At 47.2% G+C, this 19,864-nt stretch overlaps 1 protein-coding gene across 1 annotated transcript; it reads right to left on the bottom strand.

The window, feature by feature from the left end:
* Positions 1 to 1,732: 1,732 nt before the first annotated feature.
* On the bottom strand, positions 1,733 to 19,782 carry sparc (secreted protein, acidic, cysteine-rich (osteonectin)). The gene is made up of 10 exons (XM_086222341.1): positions 19,663 to 19,782; positions 11,057 to 11,122; positions 10,712 to 10,765; positions 8,121 to 8,211; positions 6,337 to 6,458; positions 5,494 to 5,614; positions 4,529 to 4,662; positions 2,885 to 3,033; positions 2,579 to 2,727; positions 1,733 to 2,152 (listed from the first exon to the last, which is right to left on the bottom strand). The coding sequence occupies exons 2-10, from the start codon at positions 11,111 to 11,113 to the stop codon at positions 2,124 to 2,126; spliced, it is 906 nt and encodes a 301-aa protein (XP_086078467.1). The 5' UTR covers positions 11,114 to 11,122; positions 19,663 to 19,782; the 3' UTR covers positions 1,733 to 2,123.
* Between the last annotated feature and the right edge of the window lie 82 nt (positions 19,783 to 19,864).

Below are 19,864 nucleotides of genomic sequence, written 5' to 3'. Positions count from 1 at the left end.
CTCAAGGGAACCGGCTGTTCAACTCATCTCTGAGTTTTAGAACTCATTCTCTTTTGAGATGTGGTACTTTTGTGTGACACGTGAAGCCCGGGGGGGGGGGGGGGGGGGGGGGCCTCCATGTCTTCACACTTCAGCCCATTTTCACATCTTTTTGAAGGCAGTCCCATGTTCAACCTTTCCTCCTGCTTTCCTCTGACAACATCCGCTCCATTAATCTGATGAAGGGCTGAACGCTTTATTTCCAGTGGCAAGGACTCCTATAGGAGGAGCTGCACAGCTACGGCGCTCACAGAAAGACTCTCCCTTTCTTTCCCCACAGCGAAGCAGGAAGCTGAGAGTGGTTTTAGCCTGCAGCTGCGGCTGGAGGAGGGACGGCAGGCTTTGTGGACGAGGCGCGGCTGTTGTTCCACATTCTTGACTCCGGAGTCTGGATGAACGGGTGGGGATGGTAACAGGGTGCTCCGTCTCTCCCTGGTCTGTCTCCCAGGGGACCGGGACCGGCTTCATGCAGCTCACAGCTTGTGAAATTAAACAGGAGAGTGTGTAGCACCCCAACACAAACTCACACACCAGCATGCTAACACACACACACACACATTGCAGCTGTGTGCAAACTCTGTCTCTTACTTCCTCAGCTTTTATTATTTCCATGTATTTCTGTCTTTGACACTGTGGACTATGGTCCTTCCAGTTTATTGCACCTTTCTCAATTCAACATGACGGCTTTTTTCTTCGTTTTTTTTTTACAGCATGAAATGGCAGTAACCTCCTTATCACTGGTGACCGAGAATAACTTCATGAAATCTCCGTAAACAGAGAAAATTCCTCCTCAGTGGAATGAATGATTGTCCAGCCTGTGCTGGAGCTCCCGGGCCTGCAGCGTCGGCTCTTTAGCATCAGACAGACTCTCTTATCTTGATTAATGCTTTTGTAAGAGCGGCGCAAATTCCAGATAAAAGCAGAAAACAAACACAAAACCACACGCAGTGGCAGACAGATCACGGTTGGGAGTGATGGAAGCGCTGCAGGATAACAAGGCAGAGGAGGTTGTTTCAGGAGCCTCGAAGTCAACACACGAGGAAATGTTTTCAAAGCATCCTGATGCACAAAGGCTGCATTGAGAGACAAATTATAGATGAAAGGTGAGAGCGAGGGACAAGAAATGAAGGGAGCACATCCACTCCTGGGCAGCTGCTTCTTATCAGTGCCTCTGGGAGCTGAGAGCCACGCCCCGAACACAAACCTGATGACTTTGGACTGAGCGGCGCTAACTAGCATGGGTCTCAGCTCCCTGGGGAAGGGTCTCTAGCTCCTCGACTCTTTCTGGGGACGATGGACATTCAAGCCAACTGTCTACCGTCATGGTGACGTCACATTTTCTCAAACAAAATTCCTTCACGGAGGAGAAAGAACTGGAGATATGAACGCATGCAGAGATTTCCAGATCTTTTCATCATCTTTTATTCATGAAAAGAGTTGGGTGGTGTTCTCAGTGTCAGTAGAAACATGTTAATCGTGAGAAAAACTCTCAGCCTGCAAGATTTTCCCCTCATCAAATGTTCAAACAATATTTATTGGTTCAAATATCAGTACACGCGTGTCCTCGTCCGGGACACAGAGAACAACTGGAAGAGCAGTAGTCAAAGATCAACAACAAAAATGACACAAAATGGAGTCCAACACCAAAAGAGTGCAAAAACTTAGTTGTTCTTTTGTAGAAAGCAAGCGGAGGGAGCATTTATTTAGAAACTTTATTTTTGTCTTTACAGTTTTGTCTCCTCAAGATAATGCTTCAAATTCATCTCCAATTAAAACCCTGGACAAACATGGCAGATATAGAATATTGCCAACAAAATACATTTACATCAGAGGTCTTTAGTTTTCTTAACTGGGTGCTTTGTTCATCAGACAGGAAAGTTGCATGATGTTAGTAAAGACTGTGCACAAATCTCTTTTGTCATCTTTTTTAGTGGTATAGACAGGAAAGGTCATTATTTAAAAACAAAATTTAAAAAAAACTGCAATTAGCACCGTTAATGTGATTTCTGTTTTAACTTAGGGATCAGCACCTTGTCCCGTTAGTAGCGACTAGGAGTTGTCATACTGCTGCTGGTGGGAGGAGCTTAGATGACGAGGTCTTTGTCCACATCCTCTGCAAACACAAAGACACAAAACCTCCGTCAGACTGAGACATGAAGGAACAAGATCAGACGAGACGGAGGACGACGGTGAATCGTTGTTGTGTAATTGGGTTCCATAGACGGTCAAATATGATCTTCACTTTAGTCACTAAATAAAAGAAAGCAGTTCGTAGTCTCTGACTTTTGGAAAGCAGCAAAAACTGTAAAATTGCTGCCAACCTGCTGTGGCTGCTGGTCACATGTTCATCATGACTGATATTCTTTCACCTCCATTCCCTGAGACTTGCCTGGAAGCCCGGAGCCCCCAGGACCTCTGACTACGGCCCTGCACCGACCACGTGAACGCAAACGACTGGCGCTGATCGGATCTGAACTCAGAAAAGGAGTGATTTGAAGGCAGTCGTCTGTCCCCTCGTCGGGGTTCGGGGGCTACTCACGCTCCTTGATGCCGAAGCAGGTGGCCCACTCCTCCAGGGCGATGTATTTGTCGTTGTCGGCGTCGCACTCCTCGAAGAAGCGGGTGGTGCAGTGCTCCATGGGAATGAGAGGGGCACGCAGGGGGGCGAGCTCTGTGTGGGTCAGGTAGCTGGGGGGGGCACACAGGAGAAGGTGGTTAGATGCCACGACAGCGAGAGCTCCGTCCTCGTAATGATGTAAAATGGAGATAAAGATGAAACGTCAGGATTCTAAAAGGTGGTGGGTCTAATGATGATGCATTATGGGTAGGCATTTTGAGTACGAACCCGTCGACGGGGTGCTGGTCCAGCTGGCCGAACTGCCAGTGCACAGGGAAGATGTACATGTTGTAGTTCTTCTGGAAGTCGTGGGCCAGCAGGTCCAGAGAGTGATCGCCGGCCTGCAGCCTCTTCTCGTTCTCGTAGATCTTCTTCACCTGAGGGGGCGAGTGACAGCATCTCAGGACTCTGCTACACGCAGCTGATGAGTGTGGTTGTAAACTGTTCCCTCACTCAAACACGACATGAGTGAAAGGTTCGAACGTCTAAACATGGCTGCCATGCATCAGCCTGAATGATGGTTTTCCACTGCCGGCGACTTCTTTAGCCGCTGAATCGGCGTGGGGGGGTGGAGTGTTTGAATATCTCTGCTATTTAGGAGCGCTTCAGTGACATAAACACATGTGCTCAGTGTGAATGTGTTGCTCACAGCTGAAAGCAGACTTGAAAGTGTGCGATGAACCAACCCAGCACTGTGAGCCGTCGTCCCACTGGTTTACCACCAGCTGTAATGTTTCCTTTAAAGCAGCTTGGAAGAAAATAATTCTGGTTCAGGAGCGGCGGAGCAACCCTGCAGGGGTGTTCAGATGGCAAACTTGCATTAAATTATCCTTTTTGGCCACTTGGGGGCAGCACACAGAAATTGTGAACACAACTGACGTGTCATCACCTTTATGTTGCTATGCAGAACCTGTTAGCCGCATGTTGACCCACCCACCACCTCTGAAGCAGTTGACTGTACGCTTGGGACGAGGTGTTTCTGTCACCGGCTGAATATCGATTTTGATATTCTCTCTTTTGGCTGCGTTTTTAATTCTCTACCGGCTTCTCAGGGCGTCAGAATCGTGAGCGTCATCAGGAACGTCAACACGTTCTCATCCAATGACGTCACGCAACAGCGACGTTCTACGAGTATGAAGAGGTGGAAAGTGAGGAAGCGCAAACATCTCAACTTTCTGCCTCCATTTTGAAAACAGGCTCACTGCTTCTCTCTTTCTTAATGCATCTGAGTCAAAAAGAATGATAATAATACCATAATGTACAACGACATGCTAGCTTAGCTTAGCAGGAGGCTACTTCTGAATTTATACTTGCCTGAACTTTTTCACTGTTGCTAGAGTAAAGAATAAGTACTTCTACTTTAACAGAGTGGGTGTTGTTTTTTTTTACACACATAGACTCGTAGTAGTAGTAGCAGTAGTAGTAGTAGCAGTCATAGTAGTAGTAGTCGTAGTAGTAGTAGTAGTAGTCGTAGTAGTACTAGTACCAGACTAGAACTGCACCAGGACTATTTTGGTCTATATTGTATCAACACAGTGCGTCAGGCCTGGTCTGATTCAGGGACAGGTGGTTGGTTGGGGTTTGACTCTCGATTGCTGACCATCTCATTGTGACGTTAAAGACTTCACTTGAGAATTAATCGAGGACCCGATGCATCTCATCCCGGCGCCAAGCGGTTCTCTCACGTTGGTGTGAGACCCGGAGGGCCGAGACAAAGCGCTGATATTTTGCGACCTCAGACGAGCTGGCAATGTTGCAGCCAGACAGCGAAGCAATGAGCCGAAACTCGTTATGAAGCTCCGTAAAGCTGCAGAGTCGCCGTTACGGATGGGAGCAGCGGAGCGATCCGTCTCCCTGATGAGGATGACTCACCCTCAGCTTCTGCTTCTCGGTCAGCAGGTTGTTCTCCTCGTCACGCTCGTACAAAGTCACCAGAACGTTCTTCAGCCAGTCCCTCATACGCAGCGGGAACTCGTTCAGCTCGCTGTCCAGGCAGGGCTCGATGTCTGCGGGGAGACATTCATGATTGTTCTCTACAATCCAATAATCGTTGCTATCGTAAGTATCAGTGCAGGGCTGGTGGCAGAACAGGAGACGGCCAGTTTGACTGTGAAATAACAAGCAGCAGTTGGTTGAGGAGAGTTCCATCCCAGTGTTCATGTCACAGCCTGAATCATTGTTGCCGTCTCCTGAACACCACCTTGATCTCCACTTGAACCTGTCAGTCCAGACTGCGTGTGTTCACTTCAGTGTGAGCGGCAGCAGAAATGCGGCCGGCGTGTTTGGACAGATCGTCCCGTCGCTGAGCTGCAGCCCGAAGGCCCCGATCCGCCCATCAATCACAGCTACAAACACAAACACACAAGTAGCTGCTCGGCTTATCGTCAGATGCTATCCGCTAAGCTATCGCTCACTTTTGATACCACGAGAACAAACATAAGCAACAGAAAGGGCGGGATGTGTGAAGACGAAGCAGAGGAGAAGAGTAGAATCAAACAGACGGATGAGCTCGCTCCTGGAGACCCGCCGGGTGTCAGCAGATCTGGGGTGGTTCTGGACCAGCTCCACTCCCTCTGGGTCATGAGAGAACTTTTGCTGTGATTTGATACAATCACATACAATTGTAGCTCCGACGGTTAGCTTAGCTTGAACATCAACCTTCCTAGAAAACCAAATATGCAAACGAGGAAGCTGCTCAAAATTCCTTTTAGAAGGTCGTCAGCTCAAGGTAGCAGTGACCCAGATCACATGGTCAGGCTGTTCTTTCACCTTTTTTCCAGGTGAGGTCAGAGGTCATCAGAAGGCTAATATATTAATAGCAGGGTGTGGGCTCCTACATTTGCAGGGTCCGATGTAGTCCAGGTGCAGCTTGTGGCCCTTCTTGGTTCCCTCCAGGGTGCACTTGGTGGCAAAGAAGTGGCAAGAGGAGTCGTAGGTCTTGTTGTCAGTGCCGCAAACCTGCGCAACAAAAACAGCAGACAAAGGAGACGTTTCTGGGATATTTTGAGACAAGAAACGTGCATTTTTCATGTAACAGCGTCGTGTGTTGTATTTATTGAGTGGTATTGAGGGAAAGGTAAATGAAACACATTGTTGGGAGTCTGGTGAAAAACAAACATGAGCAACATGTGAATGACTTTTCCTTCAACGCAGTTTTCCTGAGACGCTCTTGACTGAAGTCACGTGATCTAACTACGCGTCACTTGAACGCACTTTGGTTTGTGTGATTTTTTTCTTCTTCTCTTGAATTTAATCTGAGGCCCATTAATGCCTGCAAAAGGAAAAACATGGGATCAAACTTTTCCTTGATAATGAAAAATATTCCCACGACTCATTTATGAGATAAGAAGTCAAATTTATTCGATATTCAATCAAAACTATGAGGTTGAAACTCATAATGATGAAGTCATAACGATGGGGGGGGGGGGTCAAAGTATGAGATTGATGGTCGCTCTTGTGAGAAACTTTTTAATCTCTGAATTTTTACATTTTATCTCCAAGTACAACTCGTCACTGTTTCATAGCACTGCTAAGTTTTAAGGTTAAGTTCTTTGCTCAGGCATAAACCTTCACAGACGTCGGTCACAGACTCACAGGACATGAGATCCTGGAGAAGCTAGCGTTCATGTCTGGTTATTAATTCTAAGATGACGTATGGAGGTGTTGGGCCGATCACTCACGTGCTCAAACTCTCCCTCAGCAGCAGGGCAGGTGGAGGGGTCCTGGCACACACACATTGGGGTGTTGCTCTCGTCCACCTCACACACTTTGCCCTTCTTGCAGTGGTGGTTCAGGCAGGGATCTGAGGAGAGAACGTCACAAACATCAGCTCAGTTACAGGCCGTCCACACACGCACGCATGCACGCACGCACGCACGCACACATGCATGTGAAGTCATTCATGAAGGAGAGTGAAATCACAGAGTAAATAGAAAGATGCTGAATTTAGCTTCTGTTTGTGAAAAAACAGAACATTACGGTCTGGAAAATGCTGCCTCATGAGAACCAGATGGACGTTGAGGGAAACTCCCATTTCTGACCACAATACACACATTTGTATTAGTTTTTGTTTGTTTTTTTTTAATTTTAAAACTGGAACAAATCAACATGGTCAGAAACAACAATTCTGTACTTTTCCAAAGGTGAGTTTTGGTTAATGCAGGTCATTAATGGTGACCTTTGGCACCTTCAGCTCAGAATAAAATCTCTGTAAATTCCACCCCCAACGTTTTTTGCAAGGTTATTAAAGTTTCTACATTTTCACTCCGTTTTTTTCTTTCATGGACAAATTAAAAACGAGCACACACTCGTGGATGTGCCTTTATGTTCTGGGACCTTTATCAGTGCAAATAAATGCAGCCTAAATGTAGTTCTGGTTCAGTTCTTGAGATAACAAAGACAACATGCTGGAACAGGAAGGATTTGGGGGATTCTCCGTTCATCCATTCACTCGGGCTCTGTTACTGTGATCAAGTATATTTCCTGACGCAGCTCAGGCAGAACAGAGTGTCCCCTCCCGTGCGGTGACGGTGCTGCAGCCCGCCACACTTTGTGCAGTTGGGCTGATTTGCTGCTGCTGCCGCAGCCTGCGGCTGGCTAGTTACTGGCTTCTTCAAGTGGGCTGAGTGGAACATGTCATTACAGCCGTCTCCTGCTGGATGAGGCAGTCTGTCATTATGGCAGTTTGATTCGCCAGTCTGAGTCGCTGGAGCAACTCACAGACGCTGCCAGCCAGGACGCAGCCACTGAGATGCAGCATGACGCAGGATGTCGAGGTGTCAGACAGGAAGGAATCACTTGATTAGAGCCAAACACGGTGGATGTGATCATCCTTGACCTGACGGGGGCGCTGTAGCCACCACAGTACCACTTCATCAGCAGTTTTTTTGTCAAGAATAACTAATTAATCTTTATTTTTGATATCTTTGAACAGTGAATTTGAATTTTTCATTAAAAAAGACTTTTTTTACTACACTTGCTGAGGAAAATTGGATGAATTTCTCTTGGGAGATTACTGTACTCAAATTTAAAGGTTCAACTAAAACTATAGCAAAGAAACAACATTTGGCTAGTATGTCACAAGTTAGCATGCTAACTAGCTAGCCCTGAGGTGTTGCGTCTCCTAGTCCCGCGTTTAGCGAGTCACTTAAATATCTGTGCCTGCTGCAGGGTCACTAGACTCGGGACTGAATGCTGATCCTGCAGGTGAAGGCCAGACGTCAGCGGTGTTAGCAGCCTTTGGCTGGCAGGAAGGAGGCTCCAGTAACCTCTTATGTGGTTGCTGACATCTGCATTTGTGAAGATTGATTAACTCACCCACACATGAAATGAACACCCAGACAAACAAAGCACCATCAGTGTTTCTGACATGTAAAAACCTGTTCATCTCAAAACCAAGCATAAACACTGCAGCATGAGCAGTAACGTTGGACAACAGCGAACCTTTTTGTGAGTGTGAACTTACTCTCAGCGATGACGTCCTCAATAACCTCGATGGCCTCGTCAAACTCTCCGATCTCAACCTGCACGGGGTTGGCCCCCACCTCAGCCTCCTCCTGGGACACATCAGAGGTCAGAGGTCAGGCTGAAGGCTGATTAAGGCGAGTGAGACTCACACAGAAGAATTTTGTGTCACTCGGGTCACAATGGAAGGAACATTTCACAAGACCCTGCTCACATATTCTCACTCAGACTTCTGATTTCTGTGCAGCGTCATCAGGTCTATTTCTGCATGACGTCCACTTAAACCAAACCACTTAAATATCCCTGTTTAAACGTCACCACTAAAGAAGGTTCCTCCCTGCAGGCCAAACAGAATCAGGGAGCAGCCAGACCATAATATCCAACAATAACAAGCAGCCGGGTCCACATGTGGTGAAGCCATGAAGAACGTAATGGCTTCCTGACCGGCTGGCAGGCCCAGCCAGCAGCTAAAATTAACAGCTGTGGTCCCACTGGACCTCTGGAGAGGGAAACGATAAAAAGCTTCACATGAAGGCCGGGCCTGGCAGAGCGGGATGTTTCTCTCGCTTGCTATTGTTTACAACAGGCGATTACATGTTTGCGTGGTAGCTTGAAGGGTTCCACGTTTCCGCCTGTTTCTTTTCTGTTAGAAACATTTCAAAGATGAGTTCGATTTGGATTCTGATCCAGACATTGGATTTATGCCATGAACTGAAATCAGGGAGTTCCATCTTAGCTGCAAAATAGAACATCTTGTTCATCTGCACATGCAACTTTTCAAAATAGGAAACTCCTCAGATTCCTGTTCTTAGGAACAAAAGAGGGCCCTGGACCACCACGAGGATCCAGATACTGCAGTAAGAAGTTCCTAAGCTTCTACTTTAGCGTTACGGCCCTTGGAACCTTTTTGACACACAGAAGCCTGTATTTGGATGCGGGGGCGGAGCTGACGAACGTTAACTCGTGGCAGAAACAGACATAGACCAAATAAATCACACCAGTTTACATGAATGTTGAGAATTTCATGACGTCGTGTCATATTTACTGGAGCCAATCTGTTCTGCTTCCAGAGGAAGAGCCTCGACGAGCAACGACCACGCTTCTTCATACATGAGCACAAAAGGAGCACAATCCTGCAGTAACGCAACACATTTCATCCGTGATATGAGATGGTATCTGTGGAACTGAGGAAAAATACCCTGAACTGGTAGAAAGGAGGAACTATTTCCTCCCAGCAGTGACGTGTTGGCGGACTGACATGAAACAACAAACAACTGAATACAGCGTTCCAGCCAAGCGCATCGCCAGCACTGTGCAATAAACACGTTACCACGGCAGCAGGTCAGCTGTTTACATCACTATATTACGATGATGTTTTTGCCAGTGTGACAATGTTGTATCACAAGAGGAGGTATTCCGATGTATCACGGTATAAATGTTTCTATTCATGTTTCAATGATTGAATATCAAACCTGTTCCGTGTCAGGTGATCAGACGTTGTAAACGCACGCATCATCATGACTGCCAAACCTGCATCGTAACTCTTGGGCGAAGGATAAGTTTGTTTTCAGGCTCTTTGTGGAATTTGTTTGAATACTTGTGGTTTTTATTTCATGTTCTTATTATTCCCTGGCGGATTGATTGGTTTGCAGGATGAAGGAGGACAGCGCCGTCACCATGAACAAACACCACAGAACCTCTTTGGCTTCCATGTCGAAGCCCAAGAGAACCGTCCCACATCGGATAATCTCTCAGAGCAGCTGTGCGGCTCAGGAAACACATCGCGGACGCCAAATCAAACTCAGCAGAGAGTGAAAGAATTTGGGTCGAGTTTCCAGAGGAAGAGCTCTGCAGTGGTTAAAGGAAGACTCCTGTCTGTTCCAGCCTCTGTTTCATAAACTAGTCTTTCATTTGAGAGACCTGAAGATTTGCTGAGCTGTTTGTGACTAATCTGATTGATTTTGTGCCGATGTTCCCATATTCTAAGATTCCTGCAGTTCAAAAACAATCATGGCTGAAATCCTTGAAACCTGCGAAACAAACTGCACCACAACATCGGTTCTGCTTCCAGGAGCAGAAGCTGCTGGAGGGGAAACCTACAAATCACCACAGGACAAGATGAGTGGGACGAGTGACAAGAATGAACGAAACATGCAGGAAGTCTGCCAGCCGCAGCTCCCTCACAGGAGCAGAAACGGCTGATTGGGACACAGAGAGGCTAAGAACGGTGCTGCGCCAGAGTCCCGCTAACTAGAAATGTTTCATGAGGTGTGTGAGAGAGACGCTAAGTCAAAATTAGCGTAGTGCGCTAAACAATACGACATCACCATAGCAAAAGCCGGGGTTTGTTTTCTTCAGGCTGAGGACAAAAACACAGAGAAAAATGTCCTTAAAGGGAAAGTTCACAGGGGACCTCCCCTTTAAAGTGCTAGTGGCCAACTGGCTGCTATTGAAGAGCAGCAGGAACCTTGAGAACCCCAGACCAGCTGCTCACTGGACCCCCGTCTGATTTTCTCCTCACACTCATTCAGGCCTCCACTCTGTTTAATATCTGGATTTTCTGTCTCAAACAGGACGAACATCTGGACTGACCTCAACAACTGGCTCCTCGGCCTCCAGCTCCTCCAAGATAGGCTCCTCCTCGGTCTGAGACACACACACACACACACACACACACACACACACAATGTGAGTCGTTATTCACATGGTCACACAGCCAGACATATACACCCGAGGGATCAATCAGGGTTCGGAAAACAAACATTTCTTCTTCATAGACTCACAATTTGAATTCACACGCACACACACGAGTAGACGTAAACAGGAAGAGGATTACCATGCACACACACGCACACACACACACACTCACGCACGCACGCACGCACGCACGCACGCACGCACGCACGCACGCACACACACACAGGCAGTGGGACTCACAGGAGCAGCCATGGCGTGGCCGGCCAGGCACAGGAGGAAGACGATCCACACCCTCATCTTCAAAGTCTGAGGACAAAAACAGAGACTTTTTATTCTTCTTCACGCTCCCTTTCATATCCTCACAAATAAGAAAGCAAAGCAAGAACATTTCAATCTGGAGACGTCGTTTTCTCCCTCCAACCGTGCGCAACTCACCTGCAGTGATCAGAAATCAAGAAATTCAAAATGTAGAAAGGTTGAAAGAACGTTTCAGGCTCCAATCATCTTGGTGACTCATATCCCTCTCCCTCTCGTTCTACTTGTCCTTATTTTTATACATGATGGGGTTAAAAAGAAGCTCTGGTGTGTTCAGCTCTGCCCCAGATTTATCTTTGTTCAGTTCAAATGGAACTGAGAGGAAAGTAGGAGAATGAATCTTGTCCTTTCACGTTAAATCAAAAAGCAACAACAATGTAACTTTTCTTTTTGACAAAATACATTTTTAACCTCACTTTTTTGTGCTGTTCACTTTCAGACCCTGAAAATCAAACCAACGCGATCTCACGAAGCCTCACAAGCGTTTTGAAGTCAACAAAAGCATCTGGACACAACACGCAACACAACTCTCACTACAGTCTGAAGGGAACAAAACCCTCAGTGTCTGCTTTGTTTACTGGGCGGCTTCAAATTGTGTGTGTGGTTTCACTGAAAAGACTCCAGAGCAGAGTTTCATGAGCTTAAATCCGAGCCTCGGCCTCATAAATCCCTCCGTCACCGGCCCCACCAGTCACTCCCTCTTTTCGCTGTTTGGATGGAAACCGGCGTTTAAAGAGCTCCTGTCCGTCCACACTTTCATGAAGCCTTTTTCCACCACCGGAGGCGACTTTTCCACCATATATTTTCTTCCACTCTACCTGTAGTTCGGAGAATCTCTGCATATTCCAGTTGGTCTGTTACAGTAAATCACTGAACACATATTTGCATTTACAAACCAAAGGCGAATATGTCAGAGTGAACACCGATGGCCAGGCTGAGAGGTTTAAATTTCCACCTCTGCACCTCCATAACACTGCTGCTGGGAGGAGGAGCCGCAGAGACAAGCCTCCATTAACAGGACTTCAGTGTATTTCAAGGTGCACCTACAAGTATTGAGCTTTTTGATGTCAGCAACATCCCAACAGCAGTCACAGAGACATTTTCATGGTCAACCAGCAGGGCTGCGATGACAAAAGAGCCACATGACAGTGGACAGGAGGTCCACGTCTGTGCTTCAACAAGTGTTTTGTTTTGGTGTTAACACATTTCTGTGTGAGCGAGGAGCAAACACAGGAAGCAAGACATGATTCAACGGCTCCGTCAAGGGAGGGGGAGAAGCTGCTGCAGCAGCAGAAAAGCTCATTGAGCACGTGTCCATGTTGAAAGCTTCCAAAAGACACCACAGATCCTAATGAGAGCAACGCAGGAGCGAAGAGGTTGTGGGTTGCACTTGCTGAGGGTCTGGGAGAGGAAGGCTAGGCGCACACTAAATATGAATATTCCAACGAAGGCGCCCGGAACCCTCCTGCTGGGGTTTGAAACCACCTGGGAGATGGAACAAGGCTGCGCCGCGCTGGATCCTCTCATCGCGTCTGTGTCATGTTTGTTGACAGCGTTTGGTGCTTTTGTCTACACGTGAAAGCAAATAAGACCAAAAAAAAACCCAAAAACAAAAAAACACAGCAATGCTTCAACTTCAACCCTGAACCACATCGCGTCCATCAAACTCTTCGTGTGACAAGGACCTGAAAGTCTGCAGTTTCACACCAGGAATGAACCTAACTGTGGTTCAGCTTGATCCAGACCGAAACCACGTCTATTAAGCGGACCAGATCTGGGCTGTCTGGTCCAGACTGTGGTCTGGGGGGATTTCACACCTGTGACTTTGGTTTGGATCAAACTATAAAGTCCAAAAGTCTGGACCACACAGTGGAGGTGTGAACGGGGCCTGGAGGTTTCTTCACACTTCCACAAAAAGTCCCGGCTTCTTTCTTCATGTCCTCCCTGCCCAACTGTCTGAGCGTCCATTGTTGAACTCAACATGTAATTGTTCGCCCTGCGTCGCCATCGTCCTTCATCGGGTCTCGTATGGAGCCGTGATGGGTAATGAACCGTGACATTGCTTGGTCTGCCTCTTCTCCACCTCCATGGAGTCAGCAGTTTCCCCGGCAACAATCTCTGACATCAAGGGACGTATAGGGGTTCGTTTAAGTGTCTGAGGGAGCCGATTGCAGAGATCAAAGTCCTACTGTTCATTGTTTCATTCATCCAATTTCCTTTGATGTCTGCATTTTTGTCTGTATATCAAAAAGAAGGCAAATTCATCTCTACAGGCTGAAAACCACAGACGTGATCTCCGGCATCATCTTATGTTGCTGTGAAGGAAATTCCTCACGCAGGCCAATAACGCTGGAGCCAGTTTGTGCAGTACACTGGACGCTGCAGGAGATCAGGGATCACACAATTTCCAAAACAGAGCTTGTAATATTTCGAATTCCTGCATCTGAGATTTGAGGTCAGCAGGTTCACACCAGCATGAAACAGAAGAAAAACCCTCTCTTAAACTTTAGAAATCAATTCTTTTCAGCAGCGTTTATTCACAGTCGAGACGAGCACGGACGGTCTAGAAAACAGCGCCTTGAGGTAACGAAACTTGACATTTGAGGGGTGGAGGAACAAATGCTCAGCAGGTTGCTGGTTGTCCTAAAAAATGAAGCAGGGCCTCTTGACGCAAAGTGTCTGAAAAGGGCGACATGTTTGGACAGACGCCGTGAAAAGGGTAAACACTCCAGAGTTGGAAGTGTTGACATTGCTGCTTGTGCTGTTTGACGAACCCTGAAGAGCATTCTGTCATTTAAAAGACAAAGGTTTGGTGATTCTTTGCCTTGCAGGCACATTTTTCCTCGGTCGTCGGTTTGATAGTCTCAGAGTCTGGAACCAGCAAATGATGGTTTCGCCTCAAAAAAAGACTGAAACGATTAAAATATCAAAATCTGAGTCTGCAGCTCATTGTCTTTGGATCTATTAATTGTAGCTCTTAGAAACCAGCATCTCCAGACTGATTCTATTCCTCAAGTAGGTTTTTATTCAAATGTATTGTTTTTGTGTCCGTTCATTACACAAAAGGTTTGAAGCTGCTTGTGGGTATGAAGACGAACGTGATCAAAACTCCAGAGTGGCTTGATTGCTTAAAAGGCCAGGCGCCTACGAGTGTGTCCAGCGTTTGGTCCGGAGACGTCAAGCCCAGAAGTCGTGACCAAGCCTGAATGTGGAAAAATACAGTCTCTGGCAGAGGATGCAAACGGTGACGTCCACAAATAACCAGCGCACAAGGAAACTTAACAGGGAAAAATCTGAGCTAAAAAAAAGGTGTTCAGCTGACGGGAAACATCATAAAAAGGATTTCTGACACAAATATGAAAGGTGTGTCTGAGCCGGGCTAAATATGATCGCAAAGAGGGGCAAATAAAAAAAAAACGGTCTCATCCCCAAAAAGCAGTGTTTGATTTGGAGGGACATGGTGTTCCCGCCGTACGCCCCCTTTAATGTAGTCCTATTTGGTCAGAGAGTCATTTGGCTGGGCACGGAGGGGGAGGCCGTCCGGACTGACGTAACAGCAAAACAAATTATTTTATTTGGAAAGCTGCTCCCTAATCAAACAGGGCCGAGGCTAAAAGGGAAATTTCAGACTCATAAAGGAGCTCTTTTTCCCCTTAAATGTATTTAATTTGGTAGGTTAGTTAGGTAAGCAAGTGTAAACTCGCGACGGAGCAAAACAACATGCCGCAAACGCAGATATCACCCTGATTTTCTCTAATGTCTCTGTTTCCCGGACTCGCTCGGCCTCTGTCTCTTTTTCCAGAGCTTTTTAAAGGAAAAAGATTGAGAGGAATTCTTTCTTCTTCTCCTCGGTGACATAACAGGCGGGTTTGGAAGCCTGGAAAAACAACCTGTAGCAGTTTGACTGCTAGCAAACAGCGCAGGCAAACAACACTGGCATGCAAAGGGCTGAAGAAGCAAATATTTGGGAGAAGGACAGTGATTTCCTCTGTCTGTACCTGCAGACGGGACGATCACGATGGAGGAAGCCAATAAAATACCTTCAAAAATCTTGTTAAATGTTATGATACAATATTGTAGATTAAATCCAGATGTATTAAAAGAACAAAGCTATCAAAAAAAGAGGAGTATGACCGAAGGACAGGCAGCTGCGTCCCTCTGTGCAAACATACATCTGAGGACACGTCTCGGTTTCTGCTCGACGAGCCAGCAAAGCAGTTCAGTCTTCATACAGAAGCGTTTGCATCGGCCAACGCACCTGCTCACACCTGCAGCCAGACAACTCTAATCTGCATTCAGCGCTGGGTCACATGACCCTGCAGGAGACAGGTGTTCATCAGCTCTGAACAGCATTGATGTGAACACAGGAATTTGTCACCGACTCAAATAGAGGTCGGGACGATCAACCATCTGCACCAGGGAGGCTATGACAGCTTCCTGCTGGTCATTGTGGTGACGGCGTTCAAGCAGCATGCAACATGATAACAAGGTTGAGAGTGACGAGCAGCTCCAGTAGCCACGGATGCGTAATTGACGTGAGCCACAGCGCTCATGGAGAAGGTGGGGTTAAGGACCGCAGGTGATGACCTCAGGACCTTCGCTGATGCTGTCATCACTTCCCTCTCTGACCTGACTTGTCCTCTCTTGAACGGGACGCTTGTAGAGTTTCAGCTGGGAGACTTTCAACAGTTTCCTCACTCCGCTGAAACCCTCCAGAAGTCCTCCAGTGCGGCTCCACCAGTCGCTCTTCACGACGGATGGATGTGTTTATACAAAGCAGGTGCTGAGAGATCCCGCCAGGAGATCTGAGCCTGCCAGTCAAGCCTCGCTGAAACCCGTGTGGTTAGTTAGTAAAAACACTGACAGAACATGTAAAAATCCCCTGTGACAGCTGGTAAATTCACAAATAAAGGCCTGGGATGTGGCGAGGACGGACAAATACAAGCTTCTTTCACCAGCGTGAACCCAAACGTTTCTGTCAGGATGCAGTTATGGTGATGCCTTTGCAATTAAGCTCCTCTAAAACAAACTTTTACTGGAGCAGCTCGAGCTCAGCTTCGTCCAACTGCTGTCCTGTTTGAATATACAACTGCCTCTCACTGCTCAATACACCTGACAAATTCATCCTGTCCCTGGAGACGGGGGGGGGGGGGGGATGGGGGGGGGGATGGGGGGGGTGGGGGATCCTGCTCAGCTGGCCGGATAAAGGCAAGGTTTCATCACTCGGGAAACGGAGCACAAAGACCACAAAGACGAGTAGGAGATGGAGGGGAGCTCTGGGAAGAAAAGTCAGGATGTCTGTAACCTGAGATCCTCGTCACCTGAACCGCTTCTGCTCTTTCCTCTAATCAGGACAAGTCCTCAGGCTCCTCCTCGCCTCTGAATTTCAATGCACTTGAGGTGACATATTGTCTGCAGGCGGCCAGCTGCCCATCAGGAATTTAGATCATGTTTGCCTCTGCCATGTTTTTGGTGCTGTTCCTTCGCGTGTTGTTTGTTTGTTTGTCTGTCACCAGGATGACACCCATTTTCACCAAAGTTGGCGGAGGAAATGTCGCATCGGCCTAAAAGAAACAACTGCATTTTAGGGGCAGAAAAAACCCATTTAGGGTCATGCTAAGTTGCCCTGGCGGAGGTCTGTTGCTGCTGTCGCTCGTAGTGTGAGGGTCAGGGTCAGCGACTGAATCGTCTTCCTGTGAAACAAACGATCACATGCTTTCTTTGGTCTGGCTTTGATTGCATTTTCATTAACTGAGGAGTTTTTGCTGTTCGCAGGGTTGGGCGGCAACGAATGAACTGGTTGTCTTGAGGCTTGGTGGGAGGATGGGAGGATGGGAGGGTGGGAGGGTGGGAGGACGAAGAACTCATTTGTTCCCTGATCCAGGATTTTCTTGCTAACTTGTTTGATCATTGCAAATCAAGATAACGTTTGAATCTTGGAAACTAACAAACGCAGGTGTGGATTTTACAAAAACCTAGAACAACTTGTGCCAGTCGAAGTGGAGTTGTGGCGATTGTGGACGCTACTCTGATTTTTTAAGGGGTCATTGAATCGACCCCTCCATGGAGGACACGAGTGCTAGCTGGTCCGTTAGCAGGAAAAGTCAATAAGTTGAGGACGGATTTTGCTGAAACTTAGTGGGATGGTAGAGCTTACAATTGATTAGAGTTTGGATCTGATGATGTCATCCTGCCTCGTGTGTCCTCCTGTGTTAAGAGTGTAGTCAGTAGAAGAGGAACTGCAGCGTTAGGGTTGGCACCACATACCAAAGAGTAATCAGCCATGAAAGAAATCTTCAAGGTGTCTTCAACGCCGAAAATGTTGAGTCACTTCAGTTTCCCTGAGAATAACGAGAGCTTCTGTGTCTGTTTTACAGTCCGTGATTTCACGAGGCTGCGTTTGCTATCCTTGCTGCCTGTCTCTCTTTCTCTTTTGTCATGAGTGGGCTCTTCTCTTCATCTCTGGTTGGTTTTCATTGTCTGTTCTGCATCATCTCTCTCTCTCTCTTCTTTATCTCTTTGCTGATGTGAAACTCCTCTGGTTGTCGAATCCAGACAGCAACACAGTCCTTCCTGTCGGGGTGATAAGAGCTTCTTTCTTCTTCTTTTTTTTTACAAATTGCCAAGCTGGCTTGGTATTTCCCAGCATCCTCAGCTCCAACACCACCTCTTCTGCCCCTCCTCCACCTCCTCTTCCTCCCACAGACCTGCCACCTCAACAATTAGCCAGCCAGAGACATTCTGTCCTCCTCACTCATACTAATGCAGACACATTGTCCTCCGGTCTCTCCAGAGAAAGACCCTCAACACGTGTGACCGAGACCACAGTGAAAACATTCAACACTTTCCTCCCACAACATGTAACTCAGTGTGAAAGGCGAGGAAAGGGTTTGAAAGTTCTGCTTTATTTCGGAGCAGGAAGAGCCAGTGTTGCCTTTAATCAGACCGACAAAAACCAGCGCCTGAGGAAAGAAATCGAGACTGTGGAAACAGATCTGGAAGAGTTCCACGCGGTGTGCTAGTGCCACATCAAAAACCTGAATATGTGGTATTGAACTACCTGCTGACTCATGAAAAGCGTCTGATGTGTGATTGCTGGACATGTGATTCCACAATCATCCTCACTAATCAACTGCTCACAAGCTCCAGTCTTCTGGTTCCAGCCTTTGAACCACGCGTGTGAACCTGCCTGCAGAGGCCTAATCCCAGTCCACCAGAGCAGCCTGACTGTCGAGCCCTGAATCCCACAGGCGTTGAGGCCTGAGCAGGCGGCAGAGCTGGAATACAGTTTCTTCCCCGGCCTGTCTTTGGCCATGCTAGATTGAACGGATGCCACAAAGTGCACTGAAACACCCTGCATTTCCCTTCAATGAACCCAAAAATAATCTGCATCATTTGGTTGCGATATTCCTTGACGACATATTTCTCTTAATGACAAATTCCCCTGCTTATATTTACTTAAACTCAGGACAAGCAGCATGGTTTGATACATCATAAGATGCATCAAAGTCAGTTTTTAAAGATTGCTCTCAGTCTATCCTGACAAAACCTCAAAATATTCCAACATGTGTTTCCTGGCTTTAATTATTTTTCCAAAACTTTTCCCAACCAGCTCAATTCTCAGATTCCATGACTTTTCCCAGTTTCTCGTGATCTCCCCCTCTGTGGGTGGGCGACATGTTCCCGACAGTCTCGACACTTTAAGGCATCTGAACTAATTCACGGAGGGTTTTGAACAGCTGGTAACTTATCACCATGGCAACCCACATTCCTTCACATGAGCGTAATCAGAGACGCTCTCGGCGCTCCACTCCTTTTCTCCCCTTCCTTCTTTCTTTCTTCCAACAGGCAAAACTCTAGCGGAGTTCCATTCATAGAACTCTGAATTCTCCTACTTCTTGCTCTTCACATACTGGCTGCAGAGAGCGAGATAGGAATCACTTCACACACAAAGATTTCCAGAATCAAACAGATTTGAGGCCCGTGTGCATCTCCCCCCGCCCCGAACCCTTTTCCCACACACCCCTCCTCCCCCTGTTGCCGATGTGGCACACAATGCCTTCACAGTCAGAGAATGATTCCGCAGAGGAGCAGCTTGTTTACCTGCAGGAAGTGATTTTCCTTGCAGCTGTTCCAGGTAATGACAGAGGAGTCCTGACTCCCTGAGGTTCCAGCACACAGGAGCAGCCTTTAAACCAGGTGTCACTCCAATTACAGGCAGAAAAATCCCAATCTACCAGCAACAGCCAGCGTTGCTCTTCAAGATGTGCTTGAATATTTAAAGACAGAAAACTCTGAGTGTGGGGCCTCATTCCGAAAAAGAGCTCGCAAGAGTTCAGCTCACTTTTAGGAAGATACGTGTGTTTCAGATTTCAACTTCAGGAAACTCTTGTCCAAAGATAGACTAAACAAACTAAATCTGTCAAAAGCGTTCTTACCCGTTTCGATCGTTTCTTTCCCTCCTCACAGGTTAAAAACATGCTGAACCCCTCTCAGGTCACATGACCAGCCCAGTGTGGAGATGCTCTTACCTTCAGCTTTGTGGCGCAGGAGAACCAAGAGAAGTCAGCTGTGTGCCGAGCCTGGGAGAATCTAAGTGCCGAGCCAGTTCACACAGAAGACATTTCCAGTGGGACGTCCCAGTTAGGACGCCCCTTCCCCTCTGCCCAAACCTCCCATTAGACCCTCCCACAAACCACAGCAACCCTGCTGTCCTCCTGCCTGGTGGGCGGG

This window comes from Aulostomus chinensis, chromosome 13 (genome assembly GCF_037954235.1).
Source record: "Aulostomus chinensis isolate RoL2024-O1b breed Wild chromosome 13, RoL_Achi_v1.0, whole genome shotgun sequence".
In the NCBI taxonomy this organism is placed as follows: domain Eukaryota; kingdom Metazoa; phylum Chordata; class Actinopteri; order Syngnathiformes; family Aulostomidae; genus Aulostomus; species Aulostomus chinensis.
This window is presented reverse-complemented; position numbering and strand designations above follow the sequence as displayed.